This window comes from Neolamprologus multifasciatus, chromosome 9 (assembly GCF_963576455.1).
Source record: "Neolamprologus multifasciatus chromosome 9, fNeoMul1.2, whole genome shotgun sequence".
Classification (NCBI taxonomy): Eukaryota; Metazoa; Chordata; class Actinopteri; order Cichliformes; family Cichlidae; genus Neolamprologus; species Neolamprologus multifasciatus.
Genome location: NC_140447.1, coordinates 24,857,765 through 24,881,643, shown reverse-complemented (window position 1 = coordinate 24,881,643; position 23,879 = coordinate 24,857,765). Strand labels below are relative to the sequence as shown.

The following is a 23,879-nucleotide window of genomic DNA, read 5'->3' as shown; positions in this document are numbered from 1 at the left end:
AGACAGCAGACACAGCATCTAAGCACAGCAAGCAACAGGAAACCTTTGACTGACAGAAAGGAAGGCTGCTAGCTGGAGACAGTATCATTGATTCCCATGCTTTTGATAATGTGCTATCAAAATGCTTTAGATAGTTAGCTATCAAAAGCATAGCATAGCTTTTGGACCATGAAATCAAGCTGTGACCAATAGGTCCCTATGTAAATTATAAATATACAAACACACTTCTGTGGTTATCAGTCTGTGATCAGCCAGCAGATGAGACAGAGAGCTCAAAAGAGGACGGAGCCCTTCCCCCTTCAGGCTGTAACATACTGATCTCTTGTCAAACAGCTTATGGATTTTCTGTTTCAATCCTGACACGAGAACTGAGTGATTTCTTTTAATTACACGTATATGTTAGAAAAATCGGGACAAATCTGAATGCCTTCACCCGTCACGCAGCTTTTCAGTTTGTTTCCCTACATGTTGTTGTGTAACGCTTTGATTGATGGTGCAGGTGTGACCGTGGCTCGAGCCTGTTACACACATCCACTACACATCCACACACACAAACACCACCCACCGCTTCTTGTTTGAGGTGTTTGTCTCCCAGCCCGTTAAAGGGCGCTGTGGGTGATAAAAGCTCAGGCGCACTTAAGTGGCCGCGCCTGAAAAGGAGCGCACCTCTCCGGAGCGCACGGTGGAGGGGCGGGTCTAACGGGACAGAGCATCTCTTCTCCTCATTCATTCGCAAAGTGTCTCTCTCAGACTAGAAAGTAGATTACTTAGAGAAATTACCCCTTGCCTCGTTAAACGTGCTTCATGCGCGCAGACTGTGGAGACACCCGTACGCATTCGCCTCTCCAGATGAGTGAAAAACACCGAGACCGGATGGTTCTCTCCCGAGGTACAAACTTCCGACTGGTGCAAACTTCGCGGCTCATCCCGGTATGATCATTTCCAACTTGAGCCTGAGCTGCGCGCACTGTCCCGAGGGAGTAGCCCGCAGCACGGAGGCGACGGACGCGTACGAGGAGGTATCCGGTTCCCTGCCCCCTCCGTCCCTGAGCCCGACTGGGCACCTTTTGGTGGCGGTGTGCCTGGGCTTCATCGGCACTTTCGGGTTTCTCAGTAACTTCCTGGTGCTCACGCTGTTCTGCCGGTACCGGGCTCTGCGCACGCCCATGAATCTCATGCTGGTGAGCATCTCGGCGAGCGACCTGCTGGTTAGTGTGCTGGGGACTCCGTTCAGCTTCGCAGCCAGCACCCAGGGGCGGTGGTTGATCGGACGCGCTGGGTGCGTTTGGTATGGGTTCGTTAACTCATGTTTGGGTAAGAATATTTATTATTATCATTATTAATAATTTATTATTTTTATAATTATTTTTAATTAATACGTTTCATTGGAGAATGAATGGCCAAAACAACAGAATTATTCCTTTTAATTTCTTTTAATGTCTAATCTTCGCTTTCCTTTTATTTCCCCCCCCCCAACAAAAATCGAAATACTTATTGCACCGTATTCTGTTGCCTGTCAGACCGGGTCTGTGTATAATTTCATACAATTTTCGTCTTTTCCCAACAAATTTAGCCTGTGTGAAAATCTCATGTCATCATCATTTTTATCCAAAGCTGTTTCACAGGCAAAATTAAATGGCAGCTTGCAATGCATTCCTCGACTGCAGCAATGGGCAACAGAAATTCGGCATGATTAACAGCTTAATTTTCCAGGTAATTTCATAAAACGATTAATATTAATTAAAGGAAATTCGAGTTTTGTTATGAAGGCATCATCTGTTGATGGTGTGCTTCCAAACTTCCCATACAGGGACATAAATAATGCGATCTAGTGAAGAGGATTCTGTAGATAGTTTTTTTTTTTTTGCATGGAGAAGATGATTGGCATTGAAAAGATGAACGCTAAAATAAACATAAAACATGGAAAAAGCCTTTCTGATCGCATTACGTAATAAATCTGCTCTTGTAAGGCTCTTATCTGGATCCTCAGAGGTCTTGTCTCAGATTTGTGCGCACAGGACTGTTGACAGAGCTGGGATCAAACCAGTGACCTTTCGGTTTCGGGGCAATCACTGTAATTACTGTCTGGGATTGATTGATTGATGTCAGCCCCATGTTCACAAACCAAAGAATCCTGATTTTCTACCCACTGGAGGGATGAAAACCAGGGAAGAACACCAGGATGATTGGGAGGTGATCCTGCTGTGCCAGACTTTTTTTTCTCTCCCCTGAATGCAGATGTTCTTTTTTTGCACTAAAGGGACTTTCAAGTTTTAAGTGAACAATCAGCCTGCCCATAGACTTGAATACAGACCTGTCTTCAACTGTAAAGAGAGAGAACAAAAATGTCACTATTAAACCAGTTGTTTTCTCTAGTTTGAGTGCTATTAAATGTGATGTTTCATTTGTGAAGTCTGAATTTGCAAGAATGTGCTGTTCCCCTTAATTTACGTGATTTGTCTGTGGAGTTTGGAGTGAAGTTTGGGAAGATTTTGGCAGTTTTCTCTTTACACCTTGACTTGAACATCGATGTAGTAAGCTGTTGCCGTTTCATCTGTGGAGACTGAACTTGCTGTGAAGTTAAGTATGCTGCTGTTGCTCTTTATTTAGCTGTTTTCATGGTGGAGCCTGGACTTTCAGGGAGGTGCACTGAGATGTTGTTGCTCTTAAATCTCTTTTCACTTAGATGTTTGGAATTCAAGCAGTGTAAGGTGCAGCAGGGTGTTGCTATCGCCTCTAAATATATTGTTTTACCTTCTGAGTCTGCACTTGGAGGAAGGTGCAGTACAATATTGCACTTGGCTCAGCCATTTTATGAGTAGTCTAGTGTGATATAAGGTGCTCTACGGTGGTATTGTTTTCTCTTTGGAGTCAGGATGGTTTAGTGAAGTCAGTTGTCAAATCTCTTAAATTAAATTACTTTTTCATGGAGTCTGTCACTCTCAAATCTGGTGTTTACTCTTTGGAGTCCTGACCTGCAACATAGTTTCTCCCCCCTCAAACCACTTTCAATCTAGCCTGTGTTTTCTCATCTTTTCCCCACTGACCCAGCTCAACTTCACAGTTACTGGCCTGGTCAGCAGCTGCTCAGTAAAGCCCTGGATGCTACAAGCATCGTCTTCTATAATCTATAACCTATAACCTATACCTATATAGGTTATAGGTAACCTATATAGGTTATAGATATATAACCAGTTTTCTGGTTATATATCTATAACCAGAAAACTGAGCACTTAAGTTTGGTCTATAATTTTTTCCACTGGTGCACGTTCAGGAACAACTGTGGAATAAACAAGCAATAACCAAGAGGATTAAAACTGTACGTGATGGGATCAAAGGGTTGTCTGAAAAATTACACACACAAAAAAAAAACCCTTGAGTGAGATGCTTCATGTTTCAGTTTTCAACTGGTGCTTTTATTGGCTTTGCGAGGCTGCTTGAGTGGAGAGATGGGCACCCTGACATCAAAGAATTGAGTCGGGAGTGATTGATGACTTTTTGGTTTGAATTGATCAGACAAATGGAAAAACAAGGAAATGTGCAGCCCAGTATGGACAGACGGTAACCTCACATCATACTGAGTGAGGCGCGTGGTATTTATTTATAAAATGCTGTGGGATTTGTTTCTTTCATCTCGAAGAGGAGGCAGAGCTCAAGCTAGACTGTTTTCTAGTGGAATAGAAGGGAACTCGAGGAGGAGCTTCAACTTGAATTGTGTTGTCTCTTTAGAATAAATAGTTAGATATAACCCAACAAACATCACTGCCTACATTTCACAGAAAAGTAATCTTTTCAGAGGCTTGGAAAGACCTTATTTCTGGCAAAACTGAGGTACTTGTGTTCGACCCTGACAATTTCTCTAAGGAGGTCAGTCATTACACCGGCTCCCACTCCAGCAATATCATATCATCTGCTAAGAGCCTTGGTATCATGTTTCATCAGTATTTGCATTTTGAATCTCATATCTAATCCAGTCTTGTTGCCTTCATTTAAGAAACATCACAAAAAACAAACCTCAATGCTCAACTAGCCTGTGTGTCAAACAGGCCCAAACTCAGCAGCTAGGCTCCTAGCAAGCCTGGGAAATTCAGAATTTTAAAGTTTCATTAATAACATGTAAAGACCTACACGGCAGGCATATATACCAGGCCTGCTAAGATTTTATTCCAACATTTGGCCTCTCCAATCATCTGATCAGGGTCTTTTACATGTTTCATGCTTTTATTTTAAGAAGTGACCACACTTTTGAAGTTGAAGCTCCTACACTTTGGAACAGGTTGGCCTAATTTAGTTTTAAACATCTGCTGAAAACTCATTTTGACTCATTTTCTTAATCGTTCTGCTCTTTACTTTTGGCTTTTGTTCTTGTATGTGTGAAAGTGTGCATGCAAAAATGAATGTAGGATTGTATGTTTGACTGTGTGGACATGTATACTTATCTTTAATGTGTGGTTTTATCCCAAATATAAAGTAATAATGTTAAAAAAAAATCTATATACATAAATTTGTTATTATTATCTAAAAAAAAAAAGATTAGTGGATGTTTTAACATAACATTTGATTTGGTTATGATTTGATAGTAATCACATTTACAAAGCACCTACTTGGGTACACAGACTCATAGCTCCATATGCACTGTGAATTTATTTATACCTGCAACTGATAGATCAGAGCTTATTGTCTGCATGCTGTGATGTCATGGTGTTGCAGTAGTGGGTTCCAACTAGGGATGGGTATCGAAAACCGGTTCTTGTTGAGAACCGGTTCCCACTGTTTCAATTTCTTGGAATTGTTTGCCATTTTTGCAAACGATTCCCTTATCGATTCCAGTTGCCCTGAATGACGTCACCACGTTGCGGAGCGTCATTTACCTGGCAGGAAACATGGCGGCTCAAATGCTCAAAAGTTTGATTATACTTTACGAGAACGGATGACAACAGGGCAACTTGCAATACTTGCAAAGTAGATAGTTCATTTAAGGGAGGAAACACTACAAATATGCAAAAGCATTTGCTCACAAAACACACGATGACCTTAGACAGTCTGGCTTGCTCAGATGCTGGCAGTTCTCACTGCAGTCTACCGGTAGCGTCTCCTTTCAGGCCACCGAGCAGTGACTAAGTTTGTGGTAAAAGTGAATGTGTTTAATTGTAGGCAGGGATATTATACTGGATATTCTTGTGTAATTGCTACAGAATAATTTATGTTATACTTTGTTATTGCTACAGAAGAATATTTATTTTATTCTTTTACATTTACAATTTTTTTCTTGGGGACCCTGTGACACACAAGAGCCGTAGGCTGTGGATCTCTTAAGATCTCACTGTTGGGTTTGTAAGGCCATGTTACTCCTAAATTTCTATCTTGTTCAAAGAGAAGATATAAAACAAAGTTCTAAGCTATTCGACCTTAGTGTTCTCCTTTTTTAAAAGAATCGATAAAGAATCGAATCCTTAAACAGAATCGAAAATGGAATCGGAATTGTGAAAATCTTATCAATACCCATCCTTAGTTCCAACTTTCTGTTTTTTGAGGAGTTTACAAAGATCAGAGCATTCCTATGGGCTCAAATTGTGGTCATAAATATTTTGTACTTGTAAATCAGTTTTGTACTTGTAAATCAGGATTTGTATGTGTAAAAATAATTTGTGTGTGCGTAAAAAAGATTTGTATGTGGACTTGAAGCTCCATAAAGCACCCCTCCAATAGCCAAACCCATCTGTTCTCTGATTGGATAGTTAAATTTGTGATTGACATGACATTGGTCAATCAGATCAAAGGAAGAAAAGTAGGGTCAAAATTCGTACTTGTAACTTGCAGAGTTTTTTTGTAACACGTATTTTTTGGCTAAGTCCACACACAAATCTTTTTACACATACAAATCCTGATTTACAAGTACAAAACTGATTTACAAGTACAAAATATTTATGACCACAATTTGAGCCCATACATTCCCTTCAATCTTTTCAATGAGTTTCTGCTGGTGAAAATCTATTTGTATTCAGTGGATTAAATATTTGCAACAGCTTAACAAATTTCAGCAATTTGTTTGCACGTAAGAAGCTTCATACTGTTGAAATGCAGTGGCACAAAGTGATGGCAGAGTTCTGTTGTGCACTCAATTGCTACAAATCTTACCAGCCTGCATTAGAAGCAGCTCCAACGAAAAAAGAACTAAATAACTGAATTGAAGAAATAAATAAGAACTACCTTTATTTATCCGAGTGTTACTAGAATGTTACTAGAAATATGTATTAAACTGGATACAGCATAATTTATAGGTCTAGAAATAAGCTACTCAGTTTGTCGAGACTGGTGTGAAAACAGAGCTGAGACCTAATTTCATCCCCTGTCTGGGTGAGCTGAGGTGAAATTCTGTCTGTTTTGTAATTCGCTAATGAGACCTTGTCTGCTCTGATGCACGCACAGCAGAGCTACAGCAGTGATGGTTAGCAGGCTTGTCATCAAGCCTCACCAGGTCACTTTTGCTGGAATAAGGTCATCCTCATGAAGTCACTGACAACCATTTTCTCTGTCTTTTGTTGTTGTTTTGTTTCTCTGTGAACAAGCCAACACTGATTAATGGGCAAGCTAGTGGAAGTGTATAATTGGGTAACAGACATGGGAAAGACTTTCTATGACTTTAATTGTAAGTTTATTGGATGTTTGTGCTCTTGTGAACCTGATTTAATGCACAAACATGTGCATGTTATTCAAGAAATTATACTCAGATTTGATTAATTGGGGGAATGAATCATTTTCTGAAAGAAATGTGGAAGTAGTGCTAATGTCACTTATATTCCACCGGTCTGTGTCAACTTTGGCACTGAACATTTTTTCTGTTGCAGATTAAACATATTTGATAGATGAAGTGAATAACATTGATCACTTTGTTATAACAACTCCTGTGGTTCTAGAATTCATATGGATGTGACTTTGCCACTTATCACTCATTGAGAGAGCCTCAGTGTTATACAGTCTTTAAGACAGATACAGATATTTGGTGATTTCAAAATCAGATATTTAGATATATGTTCAATTTTTTTTGTCTTTGACACAAAACATACACAAATTTGAGGGAAAGCTATTTGTGTATGCAACAGAGAGTGCCCTCTGGTGGACAAATGATGCAACATTAATAGTCATAATGTGGTTGAAGGGTGTTTCTCTAATTTACTTTTTCAATTTTCTCTTATTGCCGTTTATAAATGCTGATGCCAAATAGCTAATATCAGCTAAATCAAATTGCAGGTGAATCAGTTGGGCTGTAGACAGCAGTGGCTGCCCCCAACTGTTCAGTGGGACTAACTACAACAACACAAAAACTGCTCAGGACCACCTGGAGATACGCAAGTCAACGGCACATCAAAGATTTCACGAATGCACTGGAATAAGCCCGACCCATCTACAGGAGTCATACATGGTAGAAATTAGCAATTAATATTGTAGTTGCCAGCTTGAGTCATATTTAGTGGACCTGTTACAATCATTTCCAGCTACATCCACTCTTAATATCATCACAGAGCCAAGAATAGAAAAAACTGTCTGAAACTGAGTTTGAAGCCTGAGTTTTTAGATTACTCTCACATATAGAAATGTCTCCACTTCAGAGGTAAAACATTTAGTGGTCTAATGGATTTGTTATATCTGTGGAAACTTTTCTTTTCTTTTCTCTATTCTTTTGATCTAATAGTGCTTATATTACAATTTTACAATACATCCCCTGTTTAAAGTTTACAGATTACATGACATTTGCTCTCAGAAATGTGGTGTCAGAAATCAGACTCATAGAATCTCCTAACCTGATCAGAGAAGCCAGGTTAGGTATTTACATAATACTGAAGGAATTGCATACAGTAAACATAGTGCTGCATGTTGTGCTGAGGTGGCAGTGATGGGTAATGCAGAGAAATGAAGGAAAAGAAAAAAATGTCAGCTGAAGTGTACGAGGAAGATGGATGGAAAGAGGTAGCAGGAGTGAGATGAAGAAGGAGAAAGAGAGAGAGAGACGAAGGAAAAGAATGAGAAGAAAAAAGACAATGAAACATGATTAGCTCCTGTGCTGACTCAGGCTTGGAATGTGGGGTCATTCATTTTACCATAAATCTATTCCACACCAATACGGAGCTGGATGGGAAAGAATCAGACCTCAGGTGAAAATCCCATTAAAATGCATGTTGTAGAATCAAAATGGGCCAAGTTTGAATCAAAGCCAACTTTTAGGGGGTGATATTCTAACCAGGCTAAGAGTGCAGACTGTGCAGTCAATATAGGAAATGAATGGAAGATTTGTTGCCTTTAGAAGTTGCCCAGTTGTTGAGGTGGCAGACCATTAATATGAAGAGAATCCACTATATCATTGTGTATTGTTTACCAGAGATTATGCAATTCATTTTTTTCCACAGTACTCATTTGGTTTTCTTGTCCTTTTTCATGAGCTTTTATATTGCTTCCTAAACCAACAGTAAGATCAATGCTGTACTTTTACTGTGCAAATAGATTGAATAATTATATAAAATATGAAAGAAATCCCACTACAGAGAGTATTTAGAAGTGTTTTAGGGGTGGGGGGGAGGGAAGTAACCAACAAGATGAGTGTGGCGCAAGTATTAGATTTAACAGGTGACCCTTTTGGATGGATAGATGTCAGTGGTTCTTTCAGCTTGTCCCCCTTGTTTCTTTGGCAAATGACACGTGGACAGTGTCGCCAGCAGAAAGCCTCTTTTCTCTTAGAAGAGGTTGAAAGCACAGCTTAGGTTTTCAAAGTTGCATCCAAACAAAGATTTCTGGAAGTATCTCCTTTGGAAAGACAAGACCAAAGTGGAGATGCTTGTCCATCATGCACAGCCTCACTTTTGGAGTAAGCCAAACTCAGCATGTCAGCACAAATATCACATACCAACTGTCAAAGTGCATGGTGGTGGAGGGATGTTGGGGTCGCTTTGCAGCCATAGAACCTGGGCAATTTGCAGTCACTGAGTTGACCATTAAGTCATCTGTATGCCAAAGTGTTCTAGAGGCCATCTGCCTGACAGCTAAAGCCTGGCCCATGCATCAGAACAATGATCCTTAGCACAGCAACAAATCTACAACAGAATGACTTAAAAAGAAAAGGTGTTGCAATGAAACAGTCAAAGTCTACTCCTCAATCATAGTGAAATGCTGTGGTGGGACCTTAAGAGAAATGTGAAAAAAGTCATACAGAAAGAAAATATGGGCTCACATAACTGTACATTTAAGAATATTCCAAGCTTCATTTATTAATTTCATTTAATTACATTTTTTTTAATCAGATGTTGGACACTGGAGTCAATTGTAAATTACCTAAGAACTCAAAGAGATCAGAAGAGGCCTGGCTCAGGAGTCAACCTTATGCCTAATGAAATGCTGGGTTTTTGTTGTTGTTGTTGTTGTTGTTGTTTTTTAAATTTGTGGATGTTGAGTTTACCAAACTGCAGAATTTCACTCTTAAATGTTTTGCTATCAGCCTTGTTTGTACTTTGTCCTTTGGGGGCTGTTGTATTAAAGGATGTAAGCCTTTTCACCCTGCGACTGTGAACTGGATAAGCAGTTAAGAAAACTGATGGATGGAAGTCTTTTTCATTAAGAAAAAAAACACAGAGGGAGGTAAAGAAAAAAAATAGTGTTGCAAACTTCTATTATTTTTCCTTGTCCAATTTTATTGTTATTCAAAAATAACCTTTATCTGTATTACTCCTTTAGTGCAGGTTAATGTTGACACTGATGGTTAAACGTAATCAGCAATACAATATTATTATCTTACAAACAGCTTCTTCCCCTGAGCCATTCAGAGTGCCAACAAACACTATCCCCCCTCCCCTCCCCACTCACCTCACCAATCTGAGCCACGTTCTGAGCATCCCTCATCACTCAGGCCGCGCACATACGGACTCTATACTCAGACCAGGTTCTTTGCACTGCTTCCAACACTTTGTTCGCCAATTTGTGTCTTTTCTGTGGTGTGCCTTTCTCTTATTTTGTGTGTAGGACTGAGTCTCAGCCATTGCCTTGAGAAGGAAAAGTGGAAGAGCTTCTAGGTCAGGTATGTAGGAATTTTCCAACTGGGATGAAACCCCAGGGCAGATGCAGAACATGCCATGGAGGGTTTGTCTCTAGGCTAGATTGGAAATGGTGGGGACAGAGTGGGAAAAGTGTTCTGAGACTTCCTCTGGTGGAAAATGGATGAGTGGATGAGGGGAAGTGTTCTCTCTAAACAGAGACAGACTGCTGCTGTGATGATACGGCTGTCACTGTGACTTTAACCATGACTAAGATTCATTAGTTATGATTCTTGCTCTGATTATTTTTTTATGAGTCTGACTCTGTATGTATGCAGATGGTTTTCCTGGATGATTGTTGTGTTGAAGCTACTGTATGTCGGCAGCATATTGAAGCACACAGGTTCAGACAGTAACAGCTGGATGTGTCCGTGGATGCCACCACATCAGCTGCTGGGTGAAGCAGCTGCAGCTGTGTTCACAATCAGTAGCTGCATACTGTTGGAGGTGATCCTTTTTAAAATGAGGAGTGAGCACAAAATCCACAAAGTGTAACATTAACCATTCTTTGCAATGTATCAACAGATTGCTTCCCTGAACTTGGTACACAGTGAACTAAACTCACACAAGCTGTTTAGATCATTTTTGTAAAACTCTGCTGCTGCACTCTGAAAAAATACAAATCAGGCATGCATTTTTAGGGTAAAAAAGCTAAAGAAGTGCAAAGCCAATCTGGCCAAAAAACTGACTTTGGAGACCCCTAGTGGCGACTTCAAATATATGGCAATTAAAATATTTGTTTTCATTTTTTTTTTTTTTTTTTACAGTGTCTTGGCTTTTATCAAGAACTTTAAACTGATATTTTTTGTTTTTGTCTTAGTACAGAGTGTAATGAAGTTTCTGTCTGACCTGGAAAACTACACATCTGAAGTGTCCATGCTTTATCTAGCCAGTAATGAAAAGTGAGAGCTCTAACTCCCTCTTCAGCCACCTGAAAACACACGCACGCACACGCACACGCACACGCACACGCACACACATATCTTTCACAAGACATACCAGCACCAAATCATTTCCATTATTTTCAAGACACTCGCACTTTGCTATTCCTCTCAACACATCATGTGCCCAGCCCCGGTGTGCTGTCCACGCCAACATGGCATGGTTTCAGCCAATCAGAAGGCTTCATTATGCATTAAGGCACTCTGATTGCCTGTAATCAAAGTCTCTTTTCCCAAGCAGACTCAGCATAATGGAGGTAAAGTGCCTCTGGACCAGTACTTTCGCCTGTATGTGTTGATTAGCTCTGATTTAAGACTTAACTCACTTCAGCAACAATTTTCTTTCATCAATCTGCAATTAACACAGAGGAAAGACAGCACATGGCTGTGCTGTCTGCAAATCAGTGTTTCTGTAAGTGATGTTTTTTTTGTTTTTTCATTTTTTGGTGTGAACAGATTGTGATGATATTTTAAACTACTAGAGGATACAACGACTCAGGGTTTGTATCAGTCCACGGCACAACTTTTGCTGTTGAATAAACTTCCTTTTCAGTTAACTGAAAGTTTCCCAAATGAATTAGAGCTACTCGGTTGACAATGATTAAAACTGTCAATAAATAATATATCAGTTATTTAAACTAATTTGCTTTATTTTCTTAACCAAAGAATATATTGACTATGATTTGATTTTATTGCGTTGTTCAGAAAAAAGAAGCATTTAAAGATCTTTTGAAGTTTCGTTAAATTGTGATGCAATGCGTGTTTCCAGTGTTGTTTGTCAATTAACTACGACATTCTCCTCTGTGAAGGAAAAGCTCTTCAAAAGTCCTTTTAGTTTTTTTGTGTTTTCTGGTTATCATGAAACTAATCTTCTCATTGAGCTTGAATGGAAATGACTACCTGCAGTTCGAATAGTCAGTGTTCAGTAGTTTTTAACTTACTGCCAGTTGCACAAAATCAAAACATTGAACTGAAGAAGAGGGAAAAAAAACAGTATGCAAACTCTAGTTAACCAAAAGAAATGTGAGCATGTGATGAATACTGCTATTTGGATTCTTTGTAACCCGTGTTTTTGTAGCTACAAATGACTGCCAAATGCTAAAAGTGATACAGAAGCACTCACTGAACGGGGGTATGTCTGATTGCACCTGCTCAAAACATGTCTGTGCAGAATGGACAGATTATAGGTTGCCGCTTTATCAAGAAGCAGTCATTGAAACAAGATTTTCTCGCAGGAAAACAAAGGCAGAAACAATCAGTTTAATTTAAACATGGCCAGGGTTAAACCTGGGATTATGAGGCATGGGAATTCATAGATATGAATGAATGTAGAAAGTCAAATAACAGTGACTGTGTTGTATGTGTGATCCTCCCACTACACACACAGAGTGGAGCAGGCTGAAGGCCCTGTAGTGGAAAGAAATAAAGTACATAAGCAAAGAGACAAAAACATTCTGATTCGGTTGACATATGATAATGCCTGAAGCAAACACGTGTGGATGAACAAAAAGCTCAAACCTTAGTGCGCTCCAAGATGTACAAATTGAAATGAATCCAGCAGGCCTTTGCCATCACAGTTACTGTAAAGCTTTCAAAGCAAATGCCAGCTAATGAAGTTCATTTTCCTCTGTTTGTGCCCCAGCAATGCAAAGTTAAACGCTATTAAGATGATCAAAGCGAGCGGAAAATTGACATGACTTCGTATCTAAATGTATCAATCATTAACTCTGAGGGAAACAGAATGCAGTTGCTCCAGTTCTGAGGAAAGCTTTTTCATTTCTGCTCACTGACTCCCAAAAGCCCAAATATTTGCTTGATATCTGGCTCTGACCACTTGTTCTGAACTTCTCCCTCCTCAGGTATTGTTTCCCTCATCTCATTGGCTGTTTTGTCCTACGAGCGCTACTGCACCATGATGGCGCAGACTATTGCAGACTGTAGAGACTTCCGCCCAACCCTGGCAGGGATCTGCTTCTCCTGGCTTTACTCCGTGGCCTGGACCGTGCCTCCGCTGCTGGGCTGGAGCAGATATGGTCCTGAGGGTCCCGGCACCACCTGCTCGGTTGACTGGAGGACACGTACGCCAAACAATATCTCCTACATCATCTGCCTGTTCACCTTCTGCCTCGTTCTGCCGTTCGGCGTCATCCTCTACTCCTACGGCAAGCTGCTGCACGCCATCAGACAGGTGCGAATCTGCAATGTAAATGTTATGAGAGCGCTTGTTCCAAAGTGAGAAAATGAGCCTTTCGGGAAAAACAGAACACTAATTCTGTCATGAGATGTGACTGTCAAGACAGTTGTGTGGAAATGACCCAGATTTGAGATGAGACACCGCAAGGTCATCTATATATTATGTGATTTATATGTAGAGCACAAGAGCGGCCCCTTATCTACGACCTCAACCGAATCGCGAGTGTAATCTAAGCCTCTCTTCACTGTATAGCCCGAGGCTGCAAAGCAAGACAAGAGAGCGGGTAACATGAGTACAAACATTTCAAAGACTTGAGCTTGAAAGCTGAGAAATCTGAACCAGCTTTGACTTTTCAACAACCGTCCATTAAAGCTGCCGACATCGTTTTCTTCTCTTGTCTTTAACTTTACGCCTTCGCTGCCGGTTGTGGGAAGCTCGGGTCAAACTGCAGCTGTGAGTTTTCTTTTAAAAGCCTCTGAAGCCACATCATATGTGCCAGAGCATAATTGATACCTCGAAGCAAGAAAGAGCAGACAGAGAAAAATGGGAAATCATGACCTGAATTCTGGATGACAGTCATAAATTGTGTCTTCATATTGCTGCTGAGCCGGTGAACTGTTGTAACGGCTCCGGTTATGTCTGAAACTAGGTTGTGTGCTCAGTTTTTCCAGATTTTCTGTTTTAAATATTAATGGTTTTATTTACACCACCAATCAGAGGTTTGGAGTCCCTCTAGTTCAAGCATTTTGTGTGTTGTGTATTGTCAACATATAGAAAGTACAGTATAGATATTTAAGATATCATCTCACATTTGACCTCTGTATTTATGACTTTGAAGGAGGTCAAATTCTAATAAATTTTCCTTAAAATGAAATACTACCTAGAGAGTGAACTCTGCCTTGGAGGAGGTTTATGCTCTCAGAGTGCTTCTGGTTTGTTGTTTAAATATGTCTGTGAAGGTTCTCAGTCATCCAGGTCATCGTAGTCAAAGGAGCTTGCAAAGAAAAGCGTCTGGACTTCTTTAAGTTACTTGAAGACGTTTCACCAACTCTCTGCCATCTATAATCCAGTTTTGAGTTCCCTCCCCAGACGCCTTAACGCCCACTCACATCCTGGGCCATCTGACCTCAGGAATTCGCATGATAAGGTGGGGCCAGGTTTCACAATGAACTCACCCGAAACTCTGGCTGATTGGGACCCACACCCATTTTTCACACCTTGGCTCAGGCGATTAGAGGATCATCAGGGGGTCCTTTTGTCCCTCTGTGGGGGGATACTCCCACTAGGTTTATATCTGGGACTCTCCACCATTTGACCTTAGAACTGAAGAACTGAGAGGTGAAACGTCTTCAAGTAACTTAAAGAAGTCCAGACGCTTTTCTTTGCAAGCTCCTTTGACTTTGTTGTTTAAACATTTTCTAATAATTTATTTTGATGCAGTTTATTTATTTATTTTCAAAATGAGTTTAACTTCACATAATACAAACACAAACCACAGGACTATAACTTGGAGGAAAAAGCTGAAGATAAATTTCACACTTTAGGATTTAGAGTATTATTATTCCCTTCAGGTGTAATCGTTCTATTTCCCTCCTCTCCTGGTTTAAAGGGCTTTGCTCTACAGATTAAACTAGGATTTTGTTGCTCATTTCCAGCTTCATTCTTTCTTAGCATTCTGCCATATGACCATATTAAATAGTTCTTGGCTTTTTGACACCATAAGGATCTAAGAGTGGAGAAAAGTAAGCTTCTGGGTCATAGGGATTTCCATTATTTAAAATAATGGAATTTTTGCTAATTTAAACTTAAATATAACTTCTGCATTATCTTGCTTAACACATACTGCTGTATTTATGAAAATACATCATTTTAATCAGACATAAGGGCAAGATATATATGCAAAGATAGAAAATGCCTCAATCATTCCAACAATAATGAGATTAAATCTGCCTTGCACAGTGTTTTTTACCAGCTAGTAGCATTAGCTACATCATCAGTGTGACATTATTACTCATATGTAAAATCCATATAACTTTAAAACTTTAGAGCTCAAATCAGTGGACTGTAAAGCAAAATACTCCATTACCTGCCACCTACAATCGTACTATACTTAGCACAGAAACAGATGACGAATGGTCATTCAAGATCTTTATGTAATAAAAAACAACAACAATCAGGTAAATAATGTGATTGGTCAGTGAATATCAATAACTAGTAACAGTAACATTCAATATTTTAAAGCCTGACTTTGACTGATTTTCACATTAGAAAGCTGAAAATGGTAGTTTGGTAAGAAAAATAAAGAGCGGCACAGAGCTTCAGTCTGCAGCGTGTTAATGACAAGATTACAGGCAACTGTGTCCATTACACACTGCTGAGGCGCTTCATTAAACCTCGAGGATACAGGCTTTCACGCTCAGCGCCGGCTAACTGTAGCGCCGAAAACTCTTTATGGAAAAGCCCAAATAAAAAACAAATAAAAAACAAACAAAAAACACGTGAATGTTATGAAAAATGTACATCAAGAGAAGGAGCGCTGATTTGCTAAAGTTTCTTTTACTTTTATTTCATTGCATGTAATATGGTGACACATGTTAACTTCTTTTTATTCATGAATATAAATGCATTCTTCTCTTCAGGCTGATGGTGCCTGTCTGTAATATGTCGTTCTATTAGGGTCATTAATGAGGTTAAACATTATAATATTATGATTTAAACAATTTACACAGAAGCAGCTCCAAAGTAAGTTGTTCTTTAGGTGGAGATATGGGATGAGTTACATACTCAAAGTCAGAGATGAGTTACTAAACCATATGGACCATATGATGGTGGGTGCATAACATAGAATCTATGGATAAAACTTTACAGAAGTGGAGCCAGTGGGCACACTGCTCATTTGTAAGGATATTCTGTAAAGCAGATGGGGGTGGAGATGTGATATTGAGGTCCCACCTCCTCCTTCATGTTTAATAGCAATCTCACTGGGCAATCAAACTGGGCAAAATGTGAAGTACACTCTGAACAGCTCACCACTGTTGCAGGGCAAACACAGAGACATAGATGCCCATTCACATTCACATCTAGGGCTATTTAACCCAGCATGCCTGTGAGAAGAAGCTGCAGAACCCATGCAGGCACAAGTCCACACAGCTGGCTGGTGAATTTGAACCCAGGGCCCTCCTATTGTGAACTAACAGTGCTCCCACTGTCCTACTATTGTGTCATCTTTATGACATGCTGCAAAAATTGATTATTGACTACCTGACAAACAAGCTGCAGCATGTCAGACTGTGCAGAGCTGCACAGGGGGTTGTGCTGTCTCCATTCCTGCTCACCATGCCACATATAGAAATAATCGGATTTTACAGTGGTTGAATGGGCAGGAGGAGTACAAAACACTAGTGGATTTATGGAGTGGTGTGGGAGGAATCTACTTCTGAACCTGAATAAGACCAGAGAAATGGTGATCAACTTCAGAAGGAAAAGGACAGCTACAGTCTGTGTCTGTCCTAGGACGGGTTGTGTATGTGGTGTAGGGGTACCTTCACCTGGCCATTCATTTCAATAGCAGGCTGTATCATAAAAGTGCAAGAGCAAGAGCAAGAGCAAGAGCTCTGTTTTCTAAGGAAGCTGATATCCTTCAGTGTGTGCAGCAAAATGAAGTAGTGCGCTTAATGGTCTGCGGGGAGAGCAGCATTGTAGCTAGCAGCTGTCTGAAAAAAGAAAGCGACTGGACTTCATTAAGTTTGTGAATACATTTCAAGAGGTATTAAACAACTGGAACTATTCACCAACTTAAAGAAGCCCAGTTGTCCTGGATGACTGAGAACCTACACAGACATCAGAGCGATTAACACCACCAGGCTGAATAAGCGTATTTGGAAGGCTGTTTCTGTGACTGGCTGAAATTTGGACATTTTTACAGCTGTGGAAGAAAGGTCACTGAACAAACTGTAATCCATCATGGATAATCCTGACTACCCTCTGCACTATTTACTGGACAGGCAGCAGAGGACACATTGATTCAGCTGTACTGCTACAAGGACAGATAGTTTTCTTTGTGAAATATTTCCTCTGTTGCCATTTATAATAGAATATTTGTATGGCAAAGAGTCATCTGTCAGATAAAAGGCTATTATTCTTGGTTTTATCTCCATTTCAGCTGCTGTAACAAGACTTTTACAAATGATGGGACAAATAAAGTATTTCTCACCTCATCAATTAAAACAGTGACAAACAAGTTTGTGATATAAACACAGATCTCAAAATTAGTTATTAAGAGCTCATAAGCTATAAAGATGTGTAATTAGTAATTTATATGTGCTGATGAAATTAATAAAACTATCTCTGAGGTTCAGTGTTTAGGCCAAAACCTTTTACACTTCAACCAAAAATCAGCAAAGGATTTAACAGAGTAATGCAAACTCAGTTTGCAACAAACTTAAAAAGGCAAAATGTGTTTAAGCCGTCAGTGATAACCCCAACACTAACCCTAGCTTTAATGCTAACTTTAGAGAACATCAAAAAGTACCGAAAATATAGCTTTTGATGCATGTCAGAATGAGCATTTTTGTGTCTTCTGTATAGCATTAGTGTGTTAGTGGGTTTAGGGTCATAATCTGTAATGATTGAAGAAATCTATCAGGAAAAAATGGGAAATATTTACAATAATGATCTGAAAATGTCTTTCACAAATATAAAACTAAGTGAAGATCATGTTGAGTGATTGAGCCTAACCCGTCAAATAGTTGAAATAAATTTATTTGAAAAAATAATATAAACGAATTGATAATAAAATATTTCCAAATCACTGCTGTAAATATTCTGCTTGTCTGTTTATACACAAACAATGGCTCCCTTAATTCTCCTTGTTCTCTTTCTGCATGGATGCCTGTTTGTCATTGCCTTCACTGTGATGTATGTCCTTCATCTTAATCTGTGACAGCTACATGCACAGTGAGTCTAAGAATTAGGGTTGCCTCAGTCTTCGGCTGTGCATCGTATGTCTTCACATTAACTGTGTGGGAACTGTTCGTTTCTATTAGCCCTGTGGGTGTTGTCTGTGTTGATGTTGTTTGCACAAGAATTTAATTTGCCACACCATTTGCTGGTTCATGTACCGTGCTTCTCTGGGTCTTTTCCATGCCTGCAAGCATAAGGAACTTTTTTTTTTAACTAGTTGTTTGGAGCAGCGACTCAATTTAAGTGTAACTGTATGCAATAAGCACTAGTTCAAATATTCTCTGTATTGACCCTGTGCACAAGAAAATGCTAACTTCCTGGTTTGAGACCGGATGTGGGGTTGTGCATTTCCGGTAGCTTTACTTTGCGGTCAATCGCTACTGCGAAGATATACTCCAAAATCATGTCCAAAACTCGAAAACGGAAAGATCACGTTAAGTTACAAAGAGGAGAAGGTGGGAACACTCACCACTGTTGTGTCATAAAAAATCTAATGATCAACTTTGAAGTTTAAAGAGTTTAGATCGATCAGTTGTTTACATCACTCAACACAAGCAGAACTGCATCACCCCATGCAGAAGACACATCGTCCACATTCAGAAGCACATATCTGTATAGTGACAGGTAAATGTTCAGCATTCAAACTACAGGTGAACAATAGTCAAACCAGATGTTTCCCGTTATGTCGATATCAGCTAGTCAAGTACACACCTACACAGCATGTTAACAAACCGTGAAAAAAAAGCCACACAAAAAATGAATGATTGCTGGTAACGGTTTCTATACATTAGTATTTACAAGGGTATGTTGTGACTTACCTTCAAAATTACAGCGGTCCCTCGCTATAACGCGGTTCACCTTTCACCTCGCTGTTTCGCAGCTTTTTTAGTGCAAGTTTGCATGCTTATTTTTTTACATCACATTGTGTCCTGCGTCCTGATCGCTGCAGACGATCTCCTCCGTCTCTCCTGTACAGTACAGAATCGCTGCATCGCTGGCTAGCAGTGTAACTCTGAAGTGCAGTACTGTATGTCCACGATGTCCACGAAACATTTTGCACTGTCAAAAAATAAAATTGGCTACTTGATTTCACCTATCGCTGGTTATTTTTAGAACATAACACCCGCGATAAATGAGGGACAGCTGAGAAATATAACATTTGAATAGGACACCGGAAACAAAGCTCCCCACAGGAGTTTCCGCACCGGAAGTAGCATATGCTAACGTGCACATAGTCAATTGCAGTGTTACCTGTAAGTAAGCAAAGAAGAAAATAGTTACACACACCTTCACTGAAGTCTCAATAATGCAACTGTTTTGGTTGTATTAACATTAAAAGCATGACCCCATAGTAAATGCACACACGTCACATTGTAACTTTTCAAAGTCAGTCTTCTTCTGCATCAGTAACGTGGAGGCTGGTAATCTCTGGAGGTCACCATCAGTTGGCTTCCTTTTATCCATACTGAGATATTTCAACCCATCAGATGGATTGTCCCAAAAATATGTTGCAAATGTGCATGTTTGTTGTCCAAAGAGGATTAAACCTTATTACATTAACCATATCAGATTTCAAAGCATCGTTTAAATTCACATTCTATCGTAAACTGTGATAAAATTCCTTAAGATATGGAGACAAGGAGTGGAGCAGTTGGTGCAGATAAAGAAAGCGATGCTGCAGACTCGGTTACTTTATCAGTGACGCCATCTGAATTAATTAAGCAGAGGAAGACGGGCCAGATGTAGTGAGAAGTCTCTTAGATTCCTGTCAGTGATGGCAGGTACATTGATGGATGTAGGTGTAGAGAACCAGGACCCCACCACCCCCCACCCCCCAGAAAAAAAAGAAAACAACCAGAGGGTATAGCTGAGCAGGAAGATGACTGTTGAGATTGACAGCTGCGATATTTTTTTAATGTCGTTTTGGCAGTTACTGTATACACTGTTTTTTTAATGCCCTTCACAGTTTCCTGTGGTCGACACCAAGTCAAACCTGGATCATCTTACATAAACAGTTTTTTTGGTAATGATTAAGATTTTTTTAGAAAACTGTGTCTGGTTTTATTCATATTAAACAAGTGTGTTAAACAAACAAGCAAACAAACAAGCAAGCAAACAAACACACATAGATATAGTCATAGACAGATGGTTTCTTCTGTCTTTCATTCTTGTTTCTGATGATTTCTGAGTCTCAGTTAATGTTCTCTGTGTTGTTGTGTGGGTGCTTACTTTCTACATCTATGGTTCTTAGTCTTCAGCCACACAGGTCTAGAGATATAAAATGTAGATTCAGCAGCAAGTTGGTGAATGTCTGCTGACTATTTCCAGGTAAAATCAGCTGGAAAAAGGCTGCTGCACTGAAAACACTTGAGGAAAGTGTGATGCTAACTGGAAACTTTACCCTTCAAAGTAAAAGTTGGGCTTTTCGAAACATGTTGGTTTGTCTCCAGTTCTGGTATCTGTTGCACTTCATGGTTTCATCTTCATCCACTGCCAAAGCAATTGCAAGGATGCTTGTGGTGTAGCACTACACACCTCTCCACAACCAACTTCAACTAGCCCCAAATACACATTTTTCCCCTCTGATCAGTGGTTGCCAGAAGGTTGCCAACTGGTCTCTGGACAGAATTTTACATTGCAAAATATTTTATTATTGTGTCTATTTGACATATATTCCGTTGAGGTTTTGTTTTCTTGTCTTTTCATTTAAATCTTTTTTTATTATTATTATATGGTCAAAGTAGGCTTCCCAGCATTCCTGTTATATCTGTATCTGACTCACTCTGTGTTTATGCATTGGTCCTTTTTGTTTCCTTGTCTCATACTTCTTGTTGGTGACCATGTTTCCCTTGTTTACTTCCTGTTTTACTATGAAGGACTGTTTTGTGTGTTTACTGTGTCAGTTCTGCTTCCTCTTATTCTTTTTACCTGTTTGTTAATTATGTTCATCTGTGTCACTCTCCTTCCTGTTTCTCATTACCAGTTAGTCTGTGTGTGTGTATAAAGACCCGTGTTTCCTCTCTGTCCTTGTCAAGTCGTCTGGTAATGTTTCTTTGGGTGTACCTTGTTAATTTCTTCAGGGATACTTCCTTGTGCTTTGATTACCACTTTCTTTACACTTTTGCACTCCATATTTTTCCTATTTGCATCTGCCATTAAAGGCTCATCTGTAGAGTTGGATTTCTTGTAAGACATCAAATACAACAGATCATCTTCATTCATGATCTCAGATCATTATTATTTTACTTTATTATATTGTGCACTCCTAACATGGTTCAGATTAAGCATAAGTAGCCAAAGTTTTATATAATTAAGTCAGTATATATATACATGTGTACATGTACGAGTGATCCAAATTCCAGGTTTCTGACTGATCCAGACGCTAGCATTCAGGGAGTTTTTATTCTTGGCTCTGTATGTTGTTGTTGAGAGCAGACATCCTTTATTCGATCATCTCAGTCAAAGTCACCTGCTAGGCCACTGGCAGCCAATCAGAAAAGTGTTGGCTTTAAGGGAGAGCGCCTAAAATGACCCAGAATTTGGTGTCTCGGGACTTGGTGCAGAGCAAACGAGGAGTGTAAATACTGGACTTTTAGTCACTGGAAACACATGTAGGTTGAGAATTGTTAGGTAACTTGATAAATATGTCAGATATATTAAACAGCCAAACAATCACTGCAGTGGGAGAGAAAGTGTGCTAATAAATCTTTCCTGTCACTCTGTAATGTAATAAAAAGCTAAATGGATGCAATCAGTGGGAATTTTCTTTTATACTGAACAGTCAGTGACATTTTAATTTCGCTTAACCACATCAGATCTGCTGGTTTTGCTGGTCAATAAAAGAACAATATGCACTTTGTTTTCACAGAAAGATACTGAGGAAAGTTTGAGAAAGATTGTTTCTTTCTTTCCACTAACTTAAGCCACGTTTCTACAGAGTAAGCCCTTAAGGCAGGAAGATAGCTCTTTGTTTCGTGTATTAGTTCTGCGACTTAGAAATCTTTCATTCACGGCTGGTGGCGATCCACTTGAAGTCATTAAACTATCATTCTAATTACCAAGTTGATAAGTGATTTATTAAAACAAACTTGTTGCCAGAATCTTAAAACAAGAGTTGAACTGATAGTCCCTCTGGTTAATGAGCTGATAAGGATCCTAATCATTTTCTCAGCTTTGTTGTGATGTGGTGATTTTATAATCGAATGTTGCGTGAGGATCCCTGGCAAGTTTTTCTAATTAACCGCAGCAAAATGTAGCTTCACGTGGAGACAGACAAGAGAAAATGCTCACGGTGAGGAAGATTGGCATCAGCTGGGGAATGCGTTTAGTTTTGCTTTGCTGCCTTGTATGTGTGTTGATGTTTGTCGTCTCACAGCGGCGTAGGCGTAAGGTTACCTGGGGTCAAGATAATCCCTTGCTTACACAGCATGTATTTTTCACACTTGCAGGACAAACAAATAAAGCCATCCCCTTATAGTTTTGCGATTGAATCTCTTGAGTGTGTCTGTTCAAGTCACATACCAAGCAGAAGAAACTGAAGAGGGAGAAGAGTTCCTTTGGGCTTCTGCATCTTTGCTATCAATGTGAGTTTTGCTTGCTTTACTCCACATTTGTAATCCTTTACAGTTTTATTGAAACCTCAGAGCTTGTAATTTAAAACATTTTAGCATTAGCATTATGATGCAGTTGCATTCAAAGCTCTTTTTTTGGATATTGCCTGCTTTTTATTCTCTTATCTGTCAAGATGATCCAACACTGCTTTAATAATGTTGAAATCTGGGGAGGCAAATTCTGTTGCCAGTTGGTATTGCATGGCAGGACTTTTCTATGTTCATAATTCTTTCAATTTTACCAGTATCGCCAGTACCACTGGCTGAAATGCAGCCCCTAACCATGACAGAGCTTCCACTCAATTTCTTCAGACTTCTTTAAACTCTCTCCACACCATGTTGAGAGATGTCAAGTGGCCAATAACCAATAATTCTTTGGGAATCACCTTGTTGATGCAGAAATACCGTTTAAAGCCAGTCAAACTGTATTATCTGTGGCATTTTTCACAGATTAAGCTACATAATTATATGAATAAATGTGTTTTTTTAAAGACAAACTGCTAACAAAGTGGCTAAAGATGCAGTTTAAAGCTGGTTAATTTTGCCACTAACAGAAACCATCATTCTCCCTTCATAGTCTTAATGTGCCTGTTAATGCTTCTTTGCAACCTCTGTTCAACTGTTTGCATGAAGTTAAAATTTGGTTATCACATAATTTTCTTACATTGAACGAGAATAAGACCGAAACCATAGTCTTTGGTAGTCACACTCCGCTAGACCAGTTAGCTGATGCCCTTGGCCCTCTCGCTAGCCATCTCTCGCCCACTGTAAGACACCTCGGAGTGTTCCTGGATGGCTCTTTTAAACTTGAGAAACAGGTGTCCACTGTGGTAAAAAACAGCTTTTACCAGTTGCATCAGATTTCCAAAGCAAAGCCGTTCCTTCCTTTGAAGGACCTTGAAAAGCTTATCCACGCATTTATTACATCCAGATTGGACTACTGTAACTCCCTTTACTCGGGCCTCCAACACTCTTCTCTTTACCGGCTTCAGTTAATTCAAAATGCAGCTGCGCGTCTTTTAACAGGTACGAGAATCCATGAACACATAACTCCAATTTTAGCCAAACTACATTGGCTCCCTGTTAAATATCG

General features: G+C 39.6%; 1 protein-coding gene across 1 annotated transcript in view; it reads left to right on the top strand.

The window, feature by feature from the left end:
- The first annotated feature begins 383 nt into the window (after positions 1 to 383).
- Positions 384 to 23,879, top strand: part of tmtopsb (teleost multiple tissue opsin b) — a 44,958-nt gene continuing 21,462 nt past the window's right edge. The window contains exons 1-2 of the mRNA XM_085172901.1: positions 384 to 1,314; positions 12,880 to 13,208. Of these exons, the coding sequence (XP_085029027.1) occupies positions 933 to 1,314; positions 12,880 to 13,208 (711 nt within the window). The 5' untranslated portion in view covers positions 384 to 932. The remainder of the gene's footprint in view (positions 1,315 to 12,879; positions 13,209 to 23,879) is intronic.